Source organism: Plecotus auritus (assembly GCF_963455305.1).
Source record: "Plecotus auritus genome assembly, chromosome: 6".
NCBI lineage: Eukaryota > Metazoa > Chordata > Mammalia > Chiroptera > Vespertilionidae > Plecotus > Plecotus auritus.
The window spans coordinates 178,013,638-178,036,501 of NC_137773.1; the positions used below are offsets into that span (position 1 = coordinate 178,013,638).

Here is a 22,864-nt window from a genome sequence, read left to right on the forward strand (position 1 = left end):
TCAGATCCGGAGCACATACAGGTGTCAGATCCGGAGCACATACAGGTGTCAGATCCGGAGCGCATCCAGGTGTCAGATCCAGAGCGCATCCAGGTGTCAGATCCAGAGCGCGTCCAGGTGTCAGATCCGGAGCACGTACAGGTGTCAGATCCGGAGCGCGTACAGGTGTCAGATCCAGAGCACATACAGGTGTCAGATCCAGAGCGCGTACAGGTGTCAGATCCAGAGCGCATACAGGTGTCAGATCCGGAGCACATACAGGTGTCAGATCCGGAGCGCATCCAGGTGTCAGATCCAGAGCGCATCCAGGTGTCAGATCCAGAGCGCGTCCAGGTGTCAGATCCGGAGCACGTACAGGTGTCAGATCCGGAGCGCGTACAGGTGTCAGATCCGGAGCACATACAGGTGTCAGATCCAGAGCGCGTACAGGTGTCAGATCCAGAGCGCATACAGGTGTCAGATCCGGAGCACATACAGGTGTCAGATCCGGAGCGCATCCAGGTGTCAGATCCAGAGCGCATCCAGGTGTCAGATCCAGAGCGCGTCCAGGTGTCAGATCCGGAGCACGTACAGGTGTCAGATCCGGAGCGCGTACAGGTGTCAGATCCGGAGCACATACAGGTGTCAGATCCGGAGCGCGTACAGGTGTCAGATCCAGAGCACATACAGGTGTCAGATCCAGAGCGCGTACAGGTGTCAGATCCGGAGCACGTACAGGTGTCAGATCCGGAGCGTGGCGCTTCAACACATGCGAGATGCATGGACACGGCTTAGGAACTGGGCAGTGAGCGGAGGCTGGTGAGTCAGGAGCATAACGGAAAGACGACGTCGCCTTGGTGGGGTGCCCCCTGACGGTGTGCCCCGTGGTGTCAGCTCAGCACGTCTCACCCACTTCTCACTCTGTCTCTGAACCTCTCGTGCTCGAGGCGTCTGACTCACGTTTCTGGGGTTCCAGGCAGTGGAAACGGAACCTGATTTTCTCTTGTTCATCTGCTTCCTGTGGATTCGGCCAAATTCTCGGGGGGGGGGGGCCCTCCTCTTCCACACAGCTTCAGCGACTGCGGCCAGGAGTCTGGGCTTCAAGGGTGCCGCCCGCTGTCCTGGCCCGTGTGGCTCCGTTGGCTGGAGCGTCATCCGTGGGTTGTGGGTTTGATTCCCTGTCAGGGCGCGCACCCAGGCTGCAGGGACACGTAAGGGAAGCAACCGATTGATCTCTCTCTCAAATCAATGAAAAACATCCTGGGGTGAGGATCTAAAAATAAAAATAAAATAAAAAAGAGTGCTGCCAGCCAGGGCTCAGGAGGAAACGGGGAACGAGGTATTGGAAATGTGTGTGTGTTCTGCTTTCCAAACAGGAATCCTTTCCACGAATTCACCGCCACTGCTCTGTTTTCCTTAGCAACACATTGTCCAACCCTCCACCCCGACCACAGGCACCTCATTCTTCTAAAAGGAAAACAAACCTTGACTTCCAGCAACTGCCCCTTAGTCCCAGCACGCCACGCTGGTGCTTGGCCTGCTCCGGGCACGCGGTGGACTGGGGCGCGCGGACCGTGAGACACACGCGCTCCGCCCTCCGCGGATGGAACGGGAGACGGACCCGCGCGGAGGGAGAGCCCGCCCGTCCGCCCGTCCGCCCGCCCGCCCGCCCGCCAGGTGGACGGACGCGCGCAGGTACCTGCGGCCGCGCAGACAGCACCACCGGCCGCAGTGAATCCTCCCGGCTCCCGCCAGGGGGCGGCCGCGCGCCAGGTTGCGCTACTGCGCGTGCGCCTCGGGCGTCGCCGCGTCGCTCTGCGCATGCGTGGCGCGGCCCGAGCCGACAGGACTGGAAGATGGCGGCGTCCGCGGTCTGCCGGGTGGCCGGCGCTGGGACGCGAGTGTTGCTGCGCACCCGCCGATCGGTGAGGTGGCAGCGGGGGCGCAGGACTCTGGCGCGCGGGGCTCCGGGACGCGGACTGGGGGTGGGCTGTTAGCGGCGGCGGGTCGAGATCGGGGAGGTCGCGGGGTCAGGGCCGTGGGAAGGTCACGGCCCAGGGCGGGGATGGGGATGGCGGCCTCGCGGCTGCCGGGGAAAGGGGGGGTGCCGGGGCGGAGACGGGGACACCCCGCGGGTCCGGCAGCTGAGGAGCGATGCCCGGACCCAGGCCTCGGCCCCCGCCGCCCGCTTGCAGCACCCGGCCCTGCTGAAGCCGCCCGCCCTGCGGAGCACGGCCACCTTCGCGCAGGCCCTGCAGCGCGTGCCCGAGACGCAGGTGAGCCAGCTGGACAACGGCCTGCGCGTGGCCTCGGAGCAGTCCGCCCAGCCCACCTGCACGGTGAGTGGCGCCGCCGCGGTGGGGAGTCTTACCGGGTCGGGGGTGACCTTGGGCTCAGGCCTCGATGGTTTGGGTCCCGACTCCAGCCCCTCCTGACTTGTGGGGCGGGGGGCAGTCCCCGCAGCCAACACTCATGTCGCGGACGATGCCCGCCATGAAGAGGCCAGGCTTTCCCCCAGCTTTTCCTTAAGCAGCTCACGTGAGAGGAGAAGCCACAGTCTCCGGTTGACAGTGAGGAAAACGGGGTTCAGAGACATCAGGTCATAATCTCCTACCAGACCAGGAAGGCATGGACGGGAAATGCATTGGGGGATTCTAGTGAAATGGGTGATTTTCCAAAAAAAAAAAAAAAAATGCAAATCCTCACATTTGACTCAAGGATAGAAATCTTGACTAGATGTAGGAATAGGTGAGAGTTTTCTTAAGAAGTAATCCTCCTCCCTTCTCCCCACCCCAAACTCCAGGGCGAAATGGTTTGATTGGCAAAATCTTTCCGTTCAGGAACAGATGATGCCCTGTGTGATGTTGGTACAAAACATAGGAAAGGGCAAGGGCAGCTTCCTTATCGCATGGCACCTGTGTAAGCCAACCCACAGCCTGCCCAGGGGCTCAGCAGAGACGCCTGTACTAGGTGTACCGGTTAGTAATGCGGATTGACTATTAACCGGTTCATAATGTGGATTTTGTCATCAAAGAAAACACGGTAATTTCAAGAGAAACATCAAAAGTGCTTTATTCAAAGTAATGTCCATCACTAGCTACACATTTCCCCCATCCTTCAGGTAATTTGTGGGTACCATCCCAATAGAACTTTTCTTGTTTTGAGGCAAACCATGCAGAGACCCAATTTTCCACTTTTTTGTACGTTTTGAAGTGCTGCTCAGAACGTGCATGTGCCATCGATGGGAACAAGTGGTCATCTGAAGGAGCAAGGTCTGGTGAATACGGCGGGTGGGTTCATACTTCCCAGGCAGGATCTTTTAACGTGTCTTTAACTAGTTTCGAAGTGTGTGATGGTGCGTCATCATGAAGCAAAATTACTTTGCCGTGTCTTCTGGACCACTGTGGTAATTTTATGGTCAAAGCGTGGTTCAAATTGATTATTTGTTGTCGGTAGCCATCAGTATTAACGGTTTCACCTGGTTTTAGAAGCTCATAATACACCACACCTTCCTGATCCCACCAAACACAGAGCATTGTCTTCTTTCCAAAGCGATTTGGCCTTGCAGTCGATGTTGATGGTTGATCTGGATCAACCCATGATTCTGTGCGTTTGGGATTCTCGAAATAAATCCACTTTTCATCGCCAGTCACAATTCAATGCAAAAAAGTCTTTCTTTCATGCTGTTGAAGCAACATTTTACTGATGACTTTTCCGTTTTCCATTTGTCTTTCGTTCAGTTGATGTGGCACCCATTTTCCTTCCTTTAAAACCTTTCCCATTGCTTGTAAATGATCGGACATTGTTTGTTGAGCAACGTTTAATTTTTTTGCAAGTTGTTTTTGAGTTTGACACCCATCTTCATCCAATAATGCTTGTCATTGTTGGTCTTCAAACTTTTTCAATTGACTTGGACGTTCTTTGTCTTTCACATCGAAATCATCACTTTTAAAGCGTTAAACCAGCGCTCACAAGTATCTTGAGATGGAGCATGTTCACCATAAGCTTCCCGAAGTATACGATAACATTCAGCAGCACTTTTCTTCAAAATAAAGTAATGAATTAAAACTTCCCGCAAATGCTCTTTTTTTTTGGCACGAAATTTGACATTTTTAAGCATAAAAATATCTATGATGTTAACGCCTTCAGAAAATTTGACATATGAAGTTTTGAAGCTTGTTGTCAATACAACAAAACAGCATACGTATCAAATCGCATGTATATCAACATGTGTGTGACTCCATCGATTGGGAAAAATCCGCATTATTACCCGGTGCACCTAGTATTTCCTGTGCTAGAACATGCTCCAGGCTGTAAGGAGAAAGCCAGAGAAAGGCTGCTGCGGTTATTGTCAAAGGGCACCATGGATTTTAAAATGCATCTTTCCAAGATGTTAAGTGTGGGATAGATGTTCATGTAAGAATTTATGACATCTGGTTGTACATCAATATCTCTTAGGAAAGTAGATGTGAGAATTTTTTTGAAATATATTTTAATTGATTTCAGAGAGGAAGGGAGAGAGAGATAGAAACATCAATGATGAGAGAGAATCACTGATCGGCTGCCTCCTGTGCGCCCCCTACTGGGGATCAAGCCCACAACCGGGGCATGTGCCCATGACCAGAAGGAATGGCGACCCTGGGACCCTTCAGTCTGCAGGCTGATGCTCTATCCACTAAGAAAGCAGCCAGGGCAAGATGTAAAATTTTAAATCAGCTCTGAACGAATAGTAAATTAAAAGACTAAATCTGTGTGACCCCATGGGGTGAGTGGGTGGTTTGTTTCACGGCACACAGGAGGCTACTGAGAAAATGATCAGATCCTCTGACTGGGTGTCAGGGAGACAGTTGGCGTGTTCGGTGTTCAGGTCGATGAAAACTCCTTTTAAGAGTGAATGAAGGCACTTCCTCAGTGTAAACGCCCAGTGCCTGAGCCGGTGGCTTCCTTCCTTAGCCGTGGCAGGATGAGCTCACACCGCGAGGAGAGTGTAGTTGCTAGAGGAGAGAAAGTTAGTTGTTGGCAGACGTGCTGCTTCCTAGAAAACACAGTCAACTGAGAGTCAAGAGGACCCCAGGCTTTCCTGCTGCGGGTGTCCTGATGGGGCCAGGGGAGGTGCCCCTGGGACGTCAGGAACTTGTGTGGGAGCCCTTGCTGACCAGTCAGAAGCACAGCAGGAGGGGCAGGCGATGCAGCGTGACTGGTCCTGTAGCCGTGGGTGCTCTGGGCACCTCCACACAGTGTCTGTTCTGCTTGGAGACAGCTGTCCCCACTCTGGGGCTGTGAGCCTGTGGGTGGGGGTCCTGGGCTTGGCTCCGTCACCCGGGGTGGGGTGTACGTGGGGCTGGAGTGATCGGTTTGTTCCTTCCTGTCCAGGTCGGGGTGTGGATTGATGTTGGCAGCCGGTACGAGAACGAGAAGAACAACGGGGCGGGCTACTTCGTGGAGCATCTGGCTTTCAAGGTGAGCGCCCCGGTCCCGCCTCTCCCCGGGCTCCGCGATGTCCTGGGACGCCGCCTCCTCAGTTAGGCTGCAGCTGGGGCAGCCTCTGGCTGGCCTTTCTGGAAAGAGCCTCGTGGGCTCAGCCTCCCCTGTGAGCACGTCTGCTGAGCCCTGCACAAGCCCCAGAGTCAGAGACCCGCAGGAGCCGCAGGACCCCCTCTTCACCAGCGAGGCCGGGCCACAGGCCCGGGTGATGTAACCCCCGGGCGGGGCTGAGCAAGCGTTCTGTGCAGTGCTCTGCCCTGCGGGCTCCCGGGCATCTCTGGAGGGTGGGACAGTCCCCACTGTAGCCCCCCAGCAGCCCAGGTTGGCACCGAGGAGAGAATGACGTTTTTGAATGAATGGAAACACAGAGGAGGAGACGTGGGATGGGCGGGGTGGGCAGCCGCAGCGTCACAGATGTGTGTGGGCCTTTGTTAATCCTCGTCGGAGGGCGTTTTTTCCAGTCGGTTTTCAGAGAGGATTGGACGGGAGGGAGGGAGGGAGGGAGGGAGGAAAGGGGGGGTGAGAAAGAGAACATCCATGTGAGAGACACATCCATTGGTTGCCTCCTGCATGTGCCCTGACCAGGGTGGGGGATCGAACCTGCAACCCAGGTACATGTGCCCTTGACTGAGGATCAAGCCCAAGACCTTCCAGTCTGCGGGCCAATGCTCTAACCACTGAGCAACTGGCTAAGGCATACATTTTTTTTTTTTAATTTTGTTGATTTCAGAGAGGAAGGGAGGGAAACATCAGTGATGAGAGAGAATCATTGATCAGCTGCCTCCTGCACGCCCCCTACTGGGGATCGACTCCACAACCCGGGCCTGTGCCCTTGACTGGAAGGGAACCCGGCACCCCTCAGTCCGCAGGCCATGCTCCGTCCACAGAGCCACACCAGTTAGGGCTCTTCTTTATTTCTTGATTTGAGAGAAAGATACCAATTATGTTGATTCTCGCTTGACTGATTTTTTTTGTCCTCATCGAGGTATGTTTTTGTTGATTTTAGAGAGAAACAGGGACAAGAGAGAAACGGCAATCGGTTGCCTCCTGTGTGTTCCCTGATTGGGAATCAAACCCACAACCTGGTGTATCGGGGCGAAGCTCTAACCAACTGAGCTCCCTGGCCAGAGCCGTGTAGATGTTAACACACACACACACACACACACACACACACACACACAGGACAGGCCTCTGCACACAGTCACACGGGTGGTGTCGGGAGGAGGCAGTGGCAGGGTCACCTGAACGCAGGTGTGAGCTCCCCGGGCAGGCCTGTGGTAGCGGGAGGGGTGCTGGGAAGGCCAGCTGTTCGGGGAGCTCTGGGTTGCAGGACACTCGCTCTGGCCACGCCCTTCCTGCCTGGGCCCTGGCTGTCTCCACGCTGTTGCCCGTGCTGCTGTGGCCTCAGCGCCGAGCCTGCTTCGTGCTTGGAGGCACAGACCCTGGGCCCTGCGTCCCCGTGCCCTTTGCTGGAGGCACTGCTTCTGCTAGGGCTTCAGTCTGCGGAGCTGGGGGTCTTGGGCTCTCCCCGGCTCCTGACGGTGCTGCTGGGGTCTGGCTCAGGGAACAAAGAACCGGCCCGGCAATGCCTTGGAGAAGGAGGTGGAGAGCATGGGGGCCCACCTGAATGCCTACACCACCCGGGAGCACACGGCCTACTACATCAAGGCGCTGTCCAAGGACCTGCCGAAAGGTAGCGCCGCGGGGTGCGGGGGCGGGACTGGCACCGGGAGCCCCTGGCCTGGCCGAGGAATGGGGCTGCCCTACCGTATGGCCTTGCCACAGGCAGCCGGGTGCCGGGCCTGGGGTCTGTGCGGTGTGGCCTCCGGTGGCCCTCCTGGTGCCCACACCTGCCTTGCCCCCAGCTGTGGAGCTGCTGGCGGACATCGTGCAGAACTGCAGCCTGGAGGACTCGCAGGTCGAGAAGGAGCGGGACGTGATCCTGCGGGAGCTGCAGGAGAACGACGCGTCCCTGCGGGACGTGGTCTTCGACTACCTGCACGCCACGGCCTTCCAGGGCACACCGCTCGCCCAGCCCGTGGAGGGGCCCAGCGACAATGTCAGGTGGGGGCCGGCTGGGCGCGCCCACACCAGTGGGTTTCGGTTGGCTGCCTGTGCTGTTGACGGTCCTCATTCACGCCCCTGGAAGCACTCCTGTGTGCAGTGTGGCCCTGTGCCTCCCTGGCCCCTGTGCTCTCCGCTGGAACTTGGGGCCTTATCGCAGGGCGTTTCCATGCCTGCCCTGACAGCCGGCGGGCGGGCGGGTGTGGGTGCCCCGTCCGTGGGCTTCCGTCCCGTGGTGAGAGCTCTGTGCTGCCCGCGAGCCCACAGGGTCAGCTCACCCTCCTCACAGGGGCCTCTGAGCCTGTCCTGAGGTCAGGTGTGCGTTGGGCCAGGCAAGGGCTGCCCTCTGGGCCCCGGAGGGTGGGGGGCAGGGATGGGGAAGGGACCGAGCCGTGAGAAGCCCTGTCTCCTTGGCTGCTCCTCAGCCCCCTGTGTGTGACCCAGGGCACCGGGTCGGGAGAGGCGCTGAGCCCCGGCCGTGTGTCTTGCAGGAAGCTGTCACGTGCCGACCTGACCGAGTTCCTGGGCCAGCATTACAAGGCCCCTCGCATGGTGCTGGCGGCGGCGGGAGGTGAGTGCTGAGCTCGGCGAAGCCCAGTGGCAGTGGTGGGTCGGCCCGGCCTTGGTCCCCAGGGCTCAGGTCGCCTGGTTCTGAACGGGGTCATCTTCCACTCCTGGGGACCCTGTGGTGCTCCCCGCCCCCCGGGGGAGCAGCCTCTGTCCCGCCTCTGAGACGGAGTAGGGTTCTGCCTGTGCCACCACTGGGCCCGCCACACGGCGCCGCTCCTCTCGAGCACGGGCCTCCGCGGGCTGTGGCCTGTCCAGGCCTCGCCTCCCTCGGCCCCACCTGGTCTTAGAGGCCAGTCCGAAGGCTGGTGGGAGAGGCCAGCCTCGGGCTTGTTCCTCACGGCTGCCAGCGGGCACGCCAGGCCCCGCACGCGGTGGTGCACACCCGGAGGCCGCGGGAAAGTGCCTGGAGAGGAAGGCACGGTGGCAGGTGACGGTGGCAGGTGACGGGGACTCGGAGCTGGAGGCGGGGCTGCTTAGGAAGCAGTGCTGTTTGCGCAGAGGCCTGCAGAGGCGCGAGTGGGCGCCTGGGCAGAGCGCTGGGCAGCGCCATGTGGCTTAGGCTTGTTCTGCCACCATTGGGGCCAGCGCAGAGGCCGGCAGACCAGGGGGTGGGGCGGGGCTGTCCCACGGGCCGCTGGGAGGTGGCGGGAGCCAGGGCGAGAAGTAGATGGGCCACGATGGTGGTGCCGATGGGAACCGATGGAGGCCGGGATGGGGCAGGGACGGGAGAGGGTCAGCAGCTGGGTGCATGGAAGGAAGGCTGACAGGGAGGGCCTGTCAGGTGGCTTCGGGCCACTGAACCTGGGGACCAAGTGCCGTGGGAGCTGCTGGCGTGCCAGACCTGGCTGAGTCCAGCGGAAGCTGAGCCCAGGGAGGAAGGGGCCCGGCAGAGCTGCTGGAGGCCGTGCGCGTGCCGGGGAGGCTGCGGCGCTGACAGCAGAGCAGGCCCCACGGGGGGGGAGGGGGTCTGTAATGGTACCAGGAAGTGCTCCAGCCCTGGGACCCCGGAGCTAGTCACGCACTGCGGCACCGCCTCTGTGTGCTTGTCCCTGGCCACCCTCCCAGGGCAGCACCAGGGTCTGCGTGCGGGGAGGGCGAGCGGGACAAGGCAGGGCAGGTGGCTCGTGCCCGGGAGCCCGTCTCGTCCTCGGTGCAGCTGAGAAGGCACCGCGAAGACTGATTTCAGGCTCAGCTTTCCTTGGGCTGCGAGCGCTGTGCTGTTCCATCCTGAGGTGCCCGCCCTGCCCCGAGGCAGAGCCTGCCCCAGGGATCTTCCCTCACCCTGTCCCATGTCACGTTTTGCTATCTCCCCCGGCCCTGTCCCTGTGCCCGCGCCCGGTGACACCCTGTCCGGCCCTGTCCCTGTGCCTGGCGGCCAGTGACACGCTGTCCAGCCCTGTGCCCACACCTGGCGGCCAGTGACACACTGTCCAGCCCTGTGCCCACACCTGGCGGCCAGTGACACGCTGTCCAGCCCTGTGCCCACACCTGGCGGCCAGTGACACGCTGTCCGGCCCTGTGCCCGCGCCTGGTGGCCAGTGACACCCTGTTCGGCCCTGTGCCCGCGCCTGGTGGCTGGTGACACCCTGTCAGGCCCTGTGCCCGCGCCTGGCGACCGGTGACACCCTGTTCGGCCCTGTGCCCGCGCCTGGTGGCCGGTGACACCCTATCCGGCCCTGTGCCCACACCTGGCGGCCGGTGACACGCTGTCCGGCCCTGTGCCCGCACCTGGCGGCCGGTGACACGTTGTCTCGCAGGGGTGGAGCACCGGCAGCTGCTGGACCTCGCCCAGAAGCACTTCAGCGGCATCTCTGGGACGTACGCCGAGGACGCTGTGCCCACGCTCGCTCCGTGCCGCTTCACTGGCAGCCAGGTAGGCTGCGTGGTGGACGGGGCGGTGCTCTGGCCCTGGCCCCGGGAGGAGGGACCCTCACGCACACGGTACCTTCCCGCCCCCAGCGATGCCTCGGCGGTGGGAAGGGCGGGGGCTGCTGCCCCACAGACGTGCTCCGATTGCACATCCGCCCCCCACCCCCCCCACCCCCCCCGGCACCCTTTCTGGTCGCCTGGGTCGTCGGGCGTCCCTCAGTCTTGCCGTGCCCATTTCAGATTTCCCACCGTGACGATGCCCTGCCTTTGGCCCACGTGGCCATCGCAGTGGAGGGGCCCGGCTGGGCCAACCCGGACAACGTGGCCCTCCAGGTGGCCAATGCCATGATCGGCCACTATGACTGCACGTACGGCGGCGGCGTGGTGAGTGCGGGGGGCGTGGGGCCTGGTCTCGGAGAAGAGGGTTCTGGGACGGCGTGCACTGCCCTGTGGGGGCGGGGTGGCCGCAGTCGGGGCGGCTGCTGACGCCTTGGCCTGCAGCACCTGTCCAGCCCGCTGGCTTCCGTTGCTGTGGCCAACAAGCTGTGCCAGAGCTTCCAGACCTTCAACATCTGCTTCGCGGAGACGGGCCTGCTGGGCGCGCACTTTGTCTGCGACGGCATGAGCATCGACGACATGGTCTTCTTCCTGCAAGGCCAGTGGTGAGTGCAGCGCTGGGGGGGCCTGGGAGCAGGAGGTGGGGGCCGAGGCAGCACCTCTCAGCACCTCTCAGTGACATCCCCCCCCCCCCCCCGGCCCATTAGGATGCGCCTGTGCACCAGCGCCACGGAGAGCGACGTGCACCGGGGCAGGAACCTCCTCAGGAACGCCCTTGTGTCCCACCTGGATGGTGAGTTCTGCGCCCGGCGAGGGGGCGGGCTTCCTGGCTTCCTGGCTGTGACAGCCCAGGGGGGCCCATTCCTACCCATGGCTGGAGGGAAACTAGGCTGCACCCTAGCCCACTGCCCTACCCACAGCAGCTGGGGCCCAGGTACAGGGCGGGCGGGCGGGCCGGGGGGGCCATTCCCACAGTGACAGGTGGTTGTAGAGTGAGGGTGCAGTCGGATCAGACAAGGGTTCAGGGGTCAGCCGGAAGCTGGAGTGGGTGTGTGCCTGGTCCAGGATGGACTGGGTGGACCTGCAGTCTCCCCTCCCCTCGCAGGCACCACGCCTGTGTGTGAGGACATCGGACGCAGCCTCCTCACCTACGGCCGCCGCATCCCCCTGGCCGAGTGGGAGAGCAGGATCGCGGTACGGCGGGAGCGGGTCTGGAGCTTTGACCTGGCTGACTCCCAAGGGCAGCGAAGCCCTACGTGCAGCCCCGGGTGCAGGCAGAGGCCCCGGCCCCGTGGGGCTGGCGGGGCTGCAGGGAAGGGGCCGGCAGAGGCACTGGCCCCGTGGTGCTGGCGGGGCTGCAGGGAAGGGGCCGGCAGAGGCCTGGCTGTGGGGTGGACAAGCCCTGCCCTCCCTTTGGGGCCGGGGCAGCGCCGAGGTCTGTGCTGAAGCCCTCGGTCGGCTGGGTGATCCTGACTGGCTGGGGTGGTGCCCGGTGCCCGTCAGTCAGGGTGCCCTGCTTCGCCTGCAGGAGGTCGATGCCCAGACAGTGCGTGAGGTCTGCTCCAAGTACTTCTATGACCAGTGCCCCGCAGTGGCTGCGGTGGGTGAGTGACCGGCCGGCCTGCTCCCTCCTCGCTGGGCCCTTCCTTGGCTCCCCCCCCCCCCCGCACTGGGAGCAGCCGGAGGCCCCGAGAGGCTCTGCCCATGGTCTGGCTGCCAGGGAGTTGTTGCTCAGAAAACCTGTCCCAGCAGCTCCCTGACTCCCTGCCAAGGTGCCTCCATCAGTGCCCGACCCAGCAGGTAACGGGCACCGCGGGGAGGGGCTCGGAGGCCGAGCGTGAAGGGACAGGCTCAGCGCCCCGGGCCGTCCTCCCCTCGCCCCTCAGCCTGCCTTGTGCCGCCTGGGCAGCCCCGAACTGGGTGCGGCGCAGGGCCAGGTGTCCCTGTACCAGCCCGGCGCCCCGCCCTGACACCCGCCCATCCCTACAGGCCCCATTGAGCAGCTCCCCGACTACAACCGGACCCGCAGCGGCATGTTCTGGCTGCGCTTCTAGGCAGGAAGCCTGCAGGCAGGAGGGCGGGCCGGCTCCCGGTCCCCAACCAGGAACATGCCGCCTCAGCTCCTCAGGCCTTGCCACACCAGCACCAATAAAGCCCTGGTGAGAGCTGCGTGTCCTCTGGCTTTGCATGGGGTCCGCTGGGCAGCGGGGGGGCTCCCCCAGGCCACGTCCCCGTCCTCCCGCCTTCCCCAGGCTGCGTGTCCTCAGCGGGGCCAGCCGTGGGCTGGAAGCCTTCGGTGCCTCAGGCAGAGGAGGCCAGATGTTCCCACTTAGCCACGTGGGGCGATCCTGGCCAGAACGTCCCGCGTGAGGCAGGGCGTCCACGGGAACTGCACACCAGCCTCTGCCCTGAGGGAGGGCCCACCGGGGACTCGGGGCGCTCAGGCGGAAGCCCCTGGCTGTCACCCTCTGGTGCCTGGTCCTCGGATGGACCAAGAGGGGCCGAGGGCCCCCTGAGGAGCCACCTTTATGTTTACTCTGGATTCTGGGAGGAGGGGAGCCTGGGGCATCGTGTTCCCATTTGGTTCCTAGCTGCTGCCTGGACAGGCAGGGCAGAAACTCCTGTCTCTCGCTCGCTCGCTCGCTCACGCTGACTCAGGCTCCAAGAATAGCCCTGAGCTCAGTGGGACCCGAACCCCCTCCCGCCTCGGTCTCCCAGGCACGTCCTGAGCTGCTGCCCATGGTCCCTCCCCATCTCCCCGAGGCCCTGGCTCCAGTCCCCTGGCCCCCAGGCCCTGTGCAGGCAGGTAGGGAAGGCCCTCTTCCTGCCCCAGCCCTGCAGTCAGCTCCCCGGGAGCCGGGGGTGGGGGGGAGAGGGAGGGATGGGAGTGAGGGGCCAAGTCTCCCAGGAGGTGTTGCTGGGAGTGGTGAGCAGGTCCTGGGTCAGGATCACTGAGGACGGTGCAGAAGCCCCGGCCGCACCGCAGCCAGAGCAGCCCTTGACTCCCTCCCGCGGTCAGCTAGGAAGTGACGGCAGGTGCTCTAGAGCTCAGGCTGGGGGACTCGGATCCCCCCACGCTGGGGCCCCGGGGGAGCAGCGAGGACTGCGAAGCCTGGCCAGCCCCTGTGCTCACAGGCAGCTCACCAGGCCGAGTGGGAGCTCCTGAGGATGAACTGGCTTTCTAAGCCCAGGCCAGGGCCAGGAAGGACATGTCCAGGGCAGGGCTGGGGGGACAGAGCTCAGGGCCCCGCTGCCCTGATGGAGGGCACTGGCCTCGGGCTGTGTCCCAGGCGGGGACGGGGCGGGGGGCCTGCCTGGAGGCGGCAGCCAGGGGCCCAGAGGACCACATTTGTGCTCTTGAGGCTCCCAGGAGCTCAGACGCACTCCGCCTCAGCCTTGCTCCTTCCAACAACAGCCCCTCCCAGCGCCTTTGAGTGACCCCTCCCAGCAGGCAGCCTGCCTTCTTTTGGGGCCCCTCAAGGTTCCGGTGAGGTTTGCCAACTGGGCCTTGTCTCCCCTGAAGGCTCACCCACACTGTGTCCACCCTGTATGTGCCAGTTGCTCCTGCTCCCGCCCACCCCGCTGTGCCAGGGAAGGGGGTCTTGGGGCAGAGCTGCCTCGGTAACAAGGGCGGGTCTGGACCCGGCCGGCGGGGCTCAGTGTTGAGCGGCGGCCTGTGAACCAGGAGGTCAGTTTGGTTCCCGGTCAGGGCACAGGCCCGGGCGGCGGGCTCCATCCCCAGTGTGGGGCGTGCAGGAGGCACCGACCCATGATTCTCTCTCATCACTGATGTTTCTCTCCCTCTGAAATCAATAAAAATATATTTAAAAAAAAGACAAGACTTGTCTGGTTCTCTGCTACCCTCACCTGTAGGTCAGTTCAAGGGTGGGGGTTCCTGGCAGACGGCTGAGTGTGTGGCCTTGGGGAAAGGTGTGGGCCCTGTGGGTCACAGCTCTGATCCCAGGAGAACTAGGGAGGGCCAGTGCTGAGAGGTCGCCTCTGCCTTCTGGGTAATGGGACGCAGGCAGCGGAGACAAGTGGCTGTCCCCGGAGCCGCAGGCCCTGGAGGGGGCCAGGGGAGACCAGTTCAACAAGCGCCACCCCAGCTCTCCCCACGCAGCCTGTGGTCCCCACTCCACCCGGGCCAAGCATGCTGGGAGGCTCGGTGGCAGCGGCGAGGGGAGGTGTACGTTCTGGGTTTCCAGAATGATCCGGGGCTGGGCTGGCAGGGAAAATGGAGGGGAGGCCTGCCTCTAATGAACACGCACATACAGTCACCACCTCAGGACAGTGGCCCTGACCGGGGGTCCTGGGGGCCCTGTCCAGTCTCAGAAGCCGGTGCAGGCAGACAAGTGGGAAGTCAGGCTAGTTCAGGGGAGAGGGTGGGGCGGGCAAGGGTGGTTAGGAAGGTGGGAGCTCTAGGTGGGCGTGAGGGCAGGAGGAGGGAAGCCCAGGTGACCGGCCTGGGGGATGGTGGGAGGAAGCGGGTCTTCAAGGTGAGTAGACGGGCTGTGTCAGGCCGGAAGGAGGCGGGGTAGGCAGGGGGTCTGGCCTGAGGCAGGACAGGGGAGCACAGGCAGGAGGGGCGAATTCCTGAGGAAGGAGCTGTCACTGTGGGTGGTCCCTGCAGGCACAGCTGGATGGCATCTGTCTGGGACTGGGACGGTTCCGGCACGTGGGGGACGCAGGGCCTGGGGTGGACACGTATGCATGAGCGTGAGATTCTCTCCTGCCCCCCCCCCCACACACACAAAGGGGAGCGGGCATGCCTCTCCCTGGGGTGAGCTCACAGCCCTTACTGGGGGGCTGCTCTGCTTTGTCAAGGGGATCGGGGTGGCACAGGAGACCCACCCCACAGGACGGAGGGGCTGAATCACAGGACGGCTGTCTAGCCCCCGGGGGTGGGGTGAGTCATTTTGCCCCAGGAGCCTGGGAACAGGCCTCCAGTCCCCGCTCACGGTGCCAGCTGCAGCCGCCAGGACATCTGGCCCCAGGGGCTGGCGGGGCCCCTCCGCTCCGTCTGTAGAAACTTGTGGGGCTTCCCAGGAGCCTTGGGACGTGGGGCTTTCAGCGGAGTCCGAGCATCCGTCCAGGGGAGGCTGGGGGCGGTGACCGCTGGGCGGTGGGTGGAGGCAGCCCCTGGGTCCCCGCCCGCGCCCCGCCCCCCGGGATTAGGGACTTTTCTCGGCCGGGGCTGCGGGACTCGGCGGCGGCTGGCGGGGGAGCCGGCGGACCGGACCGGACCGGCAGGCAAGACTGGGACTGGGGGTCGGGGAGCGCCGGGCTCGGACCCGCCAAGGCGGCAGAGGCGCGGGACAGAGGCGGGGTCCTGGCTGACCGTCCCCCCCACACCCCCAGGATGAGGCTGCAGCTCCTTGTGGCCGCGCTCTGCGCCGGGATCCTGGCGGGGGCGCCCCGAGCGCGGGCCCAGCCCGGGGAGCGAGGTGGGTACGACCAGGAGGGACCCCGGCCTGGGCCCTGCACCCCGTCCCCGCGGCCACACTCGGCCTTGGTTCCCCGACCGCCCCCGTGCCCCCCGACCGCCCCCATGCGTAGGCTCCTACGACTCTCTGGTCTCCCCAAACTCTCCCGGACCCGCGCTGCGTCTCCCAAACCGAACCCCAGCCTATGCACCCCAACCCTGACCCCCCAGATGCGCGCTGGCTTTCCTACCCATGTCACTCCTGCAGGGGCCCGCCTCGGTCCCACCCCACGCGTGCAGGCAGCTCTCCGCCCCACCGCCCTCCGCGGGGAGGGGGCCCCGGGGGAGGGGGCCCTGGGGGAGGGGGCTCGGGGCTCGGGGTCCGTCTCCGGGCTCCGCTACGGGCGGGCGGATGGCATAGATGGGGGCCACTCCCCGTCTGCCCCCTCGTCCCGGACCACGGGGGGGGGGGGAGGGGGGAAGGGGGCTCGGAGAAAGGTCCCGCTGCTCCCCGCCCCAGTGACCTGCACGCGCCTCTACGCCGCCGACATCGTGTTCCTGCTCGACGGCTCCTCGTCCATCGGCCGCGGGAACTTCCGCGAAGTGCGGGGCTTCCTCGAGGGGCTGGCGCTGCCCTTCGTGGGCGCAGCGGGGGCCCAGGGCGTGCGCTTCGCCGCCGTGCAGTACAGCGACGACCCGCGGTGAGTGCGGGGCGCCCGACCCACCACCCCGCTCCCCCAGGCAGGAGGCGGGCCTTGGGGGGCCCAGGCCCCCAGCCGCGACCTCCTCTGGAGACAGAGCAGGGATCTCCCCGGAGACACCCCCAGGCTAGTGCCCCGCAAAGAGGGGGCTGTGCATGGGGAGCCCAGGAGGCCCCCGGCTCAGAAGCCCCTGCCTGCTGGGCTCCTCCCCCTTCCAGCCCCCCCCACCCCCACCCTCCATGCCTTCAGCCTCTCGGTCCCAGAGGGCCTTCTGTCAGGCATCAGCCACCTCCCACAGCAGGGCCCTCCTCCCGCAGTGACTTCATTGACCAGACAGCCCTGCGGGAGGGAGGCCGGGAGGGAGGCCGGGAGGGAGGCCTGCAGCTCCAAGGCTTGAGGCCTGCCCTGGCCCAGCCACAGGCCGGACGCCGGGACACCTGGGGAGTTAGCTTGGGGGTGTCAGAGGGGGAGGGAGGAACCGCAGGGCCAAGAGGACCCCCAAGGGGCCCTAGCACCCACCACCCTCACCCCAGGGGCCCCTGGAGACCAGGGGGGAAAGGGCCCGGCCCCTGGTCTGTTGCCACCCCCACCCCCACCCCCACCCCACCCCCACAGGACAGAGTTTGGCCTAGATGCGCTTGGCTCGGGGCCCGAGGTGATCCGTGCCCTTCGCGAGCTCAGCTACAAGGGTGGCAACACGCGCACGGGGGCTGCGATCCTCCACGTGGCCGACCACGTCTTCCTGCCCCAGCTGGCCCGGCCTGGCGTCCCCAAGGTGACCTCCCCACCAGGCCCCCAGGCCCCCCCGGCGTCAGCGTCCGCGGCCGCCCTGACGGACCCCTCCCCCACGCAGGTCTGTATCCTCATCACGGACGGCAAGTCCCAGGACATGGTGGACACAGCTGCCCAGAGGCTGAAGGGCCAGGGGGTCAAGCTGTTCGCCGTGGGTGAGTCTCAGCCGGGCTGGCAGGGCCCCCTGGGGCGGGGCCGGACGGGGCAGGTGGCAGCTCCGCCCCGATGGCCTCTCCCCAGGGATCAAGAACGCGGACCCGGAGGAGCTGAAGCGAGTGGCCTCCCAGCCGACCAGCGATTTCTTCTTCTTCGTCAACGACTTCAGCATCCTGAGGACGCTGCTGCCCCTGGTCTCCCGGAGGGTGTGCACCACCACGGGCGGCGTGCCTGTGACCCTGCCCCGTGAGTCCCCGCCCACCGTGCGCCCCGGCCGGGCCCTGTGTGCTCTGACCCCAAACCCGGGGTGCTGCCTTCGGACCCTGACCCTTGACCCCAACACCACCATAAGCGCCAACCCCTGACCCTGCTGCCTGATCCCCCGCTTTCCCAGCCGACGTCTCGCCCTCGGGCCCACGAGACCTGGTGCTGTCCGAGCCCAGCAGCCAGTCCCTGCGGGTGCAGTGGACAGCGGCCAGCGGCCCGGTCAGCGGCTACCAGGTCCAGTACACGCCCCTGACAGGCCTGGGCCAGCCGCTGCCCAGTCAGCGGCGGGAGGTAAAGATGTCCGGAGGGGAGGGTGGGGGGCTGGGGACTGGGCTGGGCAAGGCTCAGTGACCTCTGACCCCGGGCAGGTGAGCGTTCCGGCCAGCGAGACCAGCACGCGGCTGCAGGGCCTCCAGCCCCTGACCGAGTACCAAGTGACCGTGGTGGCCCTCTACGCCAACAGCATCGGGGAGGCCGTGAGCGGGACGGCGCGGACCAGTGAGCAGTTCTGCCCCCCTCGGCCCCACCCAGCTCCCCGCCCACCCCAGTGACCCTCCCTTCTCTCCGCTAATCCCTGGCGGGACCTTCCCCCAGCCGCCCTCGAGGGGCCGGAGCTGACCGTCCAGAACACCACCGCCCACAGCCTCCTGGTGGCCTGGCGGGGCGTGCCAGGGGCCACCGGCTACCGCGTGACCTGGCGGCTCCTTAGCGGTGAGTGAGGGGTGTGGGCCGAAGGGCAGGCACCGCTGCACCCCAGACAGGATGGTGGGGGCCGGGCTCAGCCTCACTGACCCCTGTGTGCCCCGCCAGGCGGGCCCACGCAGCAGCAGGAGCTGGGCCCCGGACAGGGGTCCGTGTTGCTTCGTGACCTGAAGCCTGGCACAGTCTATGAGGTGACCGTGAGCGCCCTGCACGGCCGTGACGTGGGGCCTGCCGCCTCCCTGACGGCCCGCACTGGTGAGAGGCTGGGACAGGGGTGGGCAAACTTTTTGACTCGAGGGCCACAATGGGTTCTTAAACTGGACCGGAGGGCCGGAACAAAAGCATGGATGGAGTGTTTGTGTGAACGAATATAAATTCAAAGTAAAGGAGCGGAGGGGAGAGCAAGAGAACCAGATAGAACAGCCGGATCCGGCCCGCGGGCCGTCGTTTGCCCACGGCTGGGCTGGGAGCTTTCCTCAGGCCGGGCGGGCAGGCACCCAGGGCCGGGGCCACTGACCTCCATGTGCCTGGGCAGACGCTCCTGTGGAGCAGACACTGCGCCCCGTCATCCTGGGCCCCACCTCCATCCTCCTGTCCTGGAACCTGGTCCCCGAGGCCCGCGGCTACCGACTGGAGTGGCGGCGAGAGAGCGGTCAGTGCAGAAGGGAGGGCGGGCGGGCGGGCAAGGCTGGGCTTGGCGTCAGCCGGCCTGACCTCGCCGTCCCGCAGGCGTGGAGGCGCCACAGAAGCTGGTGCTGCCCTCGGAGGTGACCCGCTACCAGCTGGATGGGCTGCAGCCGGGCACGGAGTACCGCTTCACGCTCTACACGCTGCTGGAGGGCCGGGAGGTGGCCACGCCGGCCACCGTGGTCCCCACTGGTGAGGGCTCCTTGGGCCTGGCCCGGCCAGAGGGGCAGGGACGGGGCCCCGGGCTGCCCCTCATGCTGTGGCCTCCAACAGGGCCAGAGCGGCCGGTGGGCCCCGTGACAGACCTGCGGGCAACCGAGCTGCCAGGGCAGCGGGTGCGAGTGTCCTGGAGCCCGGTCCCCGGTGCCACCGAGTATCGCATCGCTGTGCGCGGCACCCAGGGTGAGGCGGACACAGCCAGCACCCCCACACCCCCCTGCCCCCGCCACACTAAAGCTCCGGCCCTCGGGCTGACGGCACCTCACCCGGCCCCTTCACCCCTTGTCCATCCAGCTCCAAAGACAGCACTGGGGCGCCCTGTTGCGGGCTCTGCTGCTCTCGACCGCCCCGCCCGATCTGTCTCCACTTCCTGCCCCGCTTCCCGTCCTTGGCCTTTACCTCTCACACCTCTGAGCTCACCCCCGCCCTCCTGGGACCACTGTCCATGCTGAGCTCTCATCCCACGCCCCACCCAATTCTGACCCCTGTTGCCCACATCACTACCAATGTGACCTGTCAACTCACATCGCTTTCCACTGACCCCACCATCCTGCATCCATGTCCCCGTCCACTGACCCCACCATCCTACATCCATGTCCCGCCCACTGACCCCACCATCCTACATCCATGTCCCGCCCACTGACCCCACCATCCTGCATCCATGTCCCTGTCCACTGACCCCACCATCCTACATCCATGTCCCGCTCACTGACCCCACCATCCTGCATCCATGTCCCGCCCACTGACCCCACCATCCTACATCCATGTCCCGCCCACTGACCCCACCATCCTACATCCATGTCCCGCTCACTGACCCCACCATCCTGCATCCATGTCCCTGTCCACTGACCCCACCATCCTACATCCATGTCCCGCCCACTGACCCCACCATCCTGCATCCATGTCCCGCCCACTGACCCCACCATCCTGCATCCATGTCCCTATCCACTGACCCCACCATCCTACATCCATGTCCCGCCCACTGATCCCACCATCCTGCATCCATGTCCCGCCCACTGACCCCACCATCCTGCATCTCCATTTGTCATGGCCCTTGCCATCCTGCGTGCCTGCCCATCGCTGGTTCCTGTTTCTCACGTTCTCACCTCTCCCCTTCTCCAGCCCATGGCCCATCCCGCACTGTATCTGTCCATCCCTGACCACCGCCCTCCCCCTTGGCCTCTCCCGCATCCTGGGTCTCACAGGCTCTCCCTGCTCCCCGCTTCCCTTTAGGGGTGGAGAGGACCCTGGTGCTCCCTGGGAGTCAGACAGCCTTCGACTTGGATGACGTCCGCGCGGGGCTGAGCTACACCGTGCGGGTGTCCGCCCGAGTGGGCTCCCGTGAGGGCAGTGCCAGCACCCTCACTGTCCGCCGGGGTGAGCGCCGCAGGCGGGGGGTGGGGGCCAGCTGCCTGGCTCACGGATCCTAGTCTTGACCCCTGATCTCTGTCTTCAACCCCCAGAGCAAGAACCCTCACTTGCTACCCCGGGGCTGCAGGTCGTGGCGTCAGATTTAACTCGCGTGAGGGTGGCCTGGGGACCCGTGCCTGGAGCCAGCGGCTATCGGATCAGCTGGAGGACAGACAGTGGTCCGTGGAGGGTGTGGGGGGCTGCTGAGGGGCGCGTTCAGGGTGAGGGGCCGAAGGGGCAGGCAGGAGCCATGCCAACACGTCCCTCTGACCCTAGGCCCAGAGGCCAGCCGGACACTGCCCCCGGAATCCACCAGCACGGATATCACGGGGCTGCGGCCTGGCACCTCCTACCGGGTGTCCGTGTCGGCCCTGCGAGGGAGAGAGGAGGGCCCCGCCTCCGTCACCGTCGCTCGAACTGGTCAGACCCCAGGCCGCCCCTCTCGGACCCCTGCTTCTCCTCTGCTCTCCAGTCTCCTCCTCCTGACTCCCACGGCCTCCTCCCTCGGAGCCTCCCCCTCCCCCTCCAGTCTCCCTGGCCTCCTCCCAAGCCCCAGCCCTTTCTGATCCTCTGCCTCTCGCCTGTGACCCCACCCCACTCTTTGCCCTCAGATTCACACCCTTCTTCTTCCACTGCCTTTCCTGCTGGACCCGACTCTCCTCCGACTTACGCCTTCTCCTTGCCCGGCCCCTCGCTGCCTCCTAACACCCGTAGGCACCTCCTCCCTCCCCTGTCTCTCAGCCGCCTGCCACCTGCCCTCGGATTCCCACTGTTCCCGTCAGAAGCCCCGCTTCTTCCCTCATCTGACCCATTCCCTTGGCCCCGCTATCAGATACCTGCCTCCTATCAGGCCCCCGATACCTCCCCCATCAGACCTTCCACTGCCTCCCCCAACAGACTCCCCACTGCCTCTCCCCTCAGACCCACTGGGCCCAGTGAAGTCAGTCCATGTGACTCAAGCCACCAGCTCATCTGTCACCATTGCCTGGAGCCGGGTTCCTGGCGCCACGGGATATAGGGTCTCCTGGCACTCAGGCTACGGTGGGGGCCCGGGTTCGGGAGGGGACCGGAGGGTTGGGAGGGCTGTGAGGGGCAGGACCGGGTGAAATAGAGGCTGGGGGTTTCTCAGAGGTCCAGGCAGGGCAGGGGGGGGCCAGCGTCTGGCTGGCTAGCCCTGGAGCTGCCTCCATCCTCCCCGCAGGCCCGGAGAAATCCCAGCTGGTGTCTGGGGAAGCCGCGATGGCCGAGCTGGCCGGGCTGGAGCCGGACACAGAGTACACAGTGCGCGTGTGGGCCCACGTGGCCGGTGTGGATGGGACCCCCACGTCGGTGGTTGTGAGGACCGGTGAGTGGACCCCGGCCAGCTGCCCATCATCTCTCAGGGGTACCCCGCCCTGCCGTGTATGCCTGACCGCTCTCGCCGTCCCCTGCCGTCCCCTGCGTCCCTGCTCAGTGACTTCTTCCCACACCACCTCCCCACACTGACGGCGTGTCCACCCACAGCGCCCTCCCTCCGCGCGGCTCCAGCTGCCCACTCCCAGGCACTGACCTGCGCCCGCTCACAGGTTTCCTATACTGACTTGTCCTCAGTGACCTCTGACCTCTGACCTCTGTGCCTTGGCCAGGACTGCACTGCCAGCCACTCCGTGGCCCCTGACCCCTTATCCCTCCTTCGCCCCCAGACCCCGCGCCCGTGGGCAGCGTGTCCAAGCTGCAGATCCTCACCGCGTCCAGAGATGTCCTGCGGGTCACCTGGGTGGGCGTCCCTGGAGCCACAGCCTACAGACTGACCTGGGGCCGGAGCGAGGGTACCGTCCCCTGCCCCGCCCCGCCCTCCGGGGCTGCGCTGCCCCCTCTCCTCCCCACCCGCCCTGACTGTCGCCCCTGCCCCCGGGTCAGGTGGCCCCACGAGACAACAGATGCTCCCCGGAAGCACGGACTCCGCAGAAATACGCGGCCTCGAGGGCGGAGTCAGCTACGCGGTGCGAGTCACTGCGCTGGTCGGGGACCGCGAGGGCGCCCCGGTCTCCATCCTCGTCACCACGCGTAGGCCCACCGCGTCGGGGCGAGCCTGGGCCGGGCGGCCGGGGGGGGGGGGGGGGGGGGGGGGACGTCGCCATGGGAATAGGGAGCCGCCATTGGTAGAGAGCCTTGGGGGCGGGGCCTAGGGGAGGCGGGGCGAAGCCTGGGATAGGCAGAGGGGTCGTCTGGGGGCGGTGCGTGCTCCACGGCCGGCCTGCGATTGGCGCAGGGGCCACGGGGGCGGAGCCTCCTGATTCCCACGCTTTCCGTCCAGCGCCCGCGGTCCCGCCAGCCCTGGAGAGCCTGCGCGTGGTGCAGAGAGGGGAGCACTCGCTGAGCCTGCGCTGGCAGCCGGTGCCCGGGGCGCACGGCTTCCGGCTGCGCTGGCGACCCGAGGGTGAGCAGTGCCCGCGGTGGGGGGGTTAGGGACCCCCGGGGGTGGGGCTGTGGGCAGGCAGGGTCA

General features: G+C 65.0%; 2 protein-coding genes across 3 annotated transcripts in view; both read left to right on the plus strand.

Moving 5' to 3' along the window:
* Positions 1–1,664: 1,664 nt before the first annotated feature.
* UQCRC1 (ubiquinol-cytochrome c reductase core protein 1) lies at positions 1,665–12,188 on the plus strand. Of its 2 annotated transcripts, none has more exons than XM_080672502.1 (13): positions 1,665–1,904; positions 2,175–2,318; positions 5,353–5,439; positions 7,027–7,156; positions 7,329–7,527; positions 8,019–8,098; positions 9,855–9,970; positions 10,207–10,350; positions 10,468–10,628; positions 10,731–10,816; positions 11,129–11,217; positions 11,552–11,627; positions 12,013–12,188. In XM_080672502.1, the coding sequence occupies exons 1-13, from the start codon at positions 1,836–1,838 to the stop codon at positions 12,075–12,077; spliced, it is 1,446 nt and encodes a 481-aa protein (XP_080528628.1). In that variant the 5' UTR covers positions 1,665–1,835; the 3' UTR covers positions 12,078–12,188. The 2 variants fall into 2 exon arrangements, with proteins under 2 accessions (XP_080528628.1, XP_080528627.1); XM_080672501.1 differs by having other exon boundaries at positions 1,803–1,904; positions 2,148–2,318.
* Positions 12,189–15,382: 3,194 nt separating this feature from the next.
* COL7A1 (collagen type VII alpha 1 chain) overlaps positions 15,383–22,864 on the plus strand; it is a gene marked incomplete at its 5' end in the record, with an annotated part of 31,898 nt that continues 24,416 nt past the window's right edge. The window contains 20 exons of the mRNA XM_080672632.1: positions 15,383–15,467; positions 15,966–16,146; positions 16,762–16,921; positions 17,000–17,093; positions 17,179–17,340; positions 17,489–17,652; positions 17,730–17,859; positions 17,956–18,072; positions 18,172–18,318; positions 18,599–18,715; positions 18,793–18,942; positions 19,024–19,152; positions 20,203–20,346; positions 20,433–20,558; positions 20,656–20,799; positions 21,301–21,420; positions 21,581–21,724; positions 22,062–22,187; positions 22,279–22,425; positions 22,676–22,798. Coding sequence (XP_080528758.1) covers positions 15,383–15,467; positions 15,966–16,146; positions 16,762–16,921; positions 17,000–17,093; positions 17,179–17,340; positions 17,489–17,652; positions 17,730–17,859; positions 17,956–18,072; positions 18,172–18,318; positions 18,599–18,715; positions 18,793–18,942; positions 19,024–19,152; positions 20,203–20,346; positions 20,433–20,558; positions 20,656–20,799; positions 21,301–21,420; positions 21,581–21,724; positions 22,062–22,187; positions 22,279–22,425; positions 22,676–22,798 — 2,710 coding nt within the window. The remainder of the gene's footprint in view (positions 15,468–15,965; positions 16,147–16,761; positions 16,922–16,999; positions 17,094–17,178; positions 17,341–17,488; positions 17,653–17,729; positions 17,860–17,955; positions 18,073–18,171; positions 18,319–18,598; positions 18,716–18,792; positions 18,943–19,023; positions 19,153–20,202; positions 20,347–20,432; positions 20,559–20,655; positions 20,800–21,300; positions 21,421–21,580; positions 21,725–22,061; positions 22,188–22,278; positions 22,426–22,675; positions 22,799–22,864) is intronic.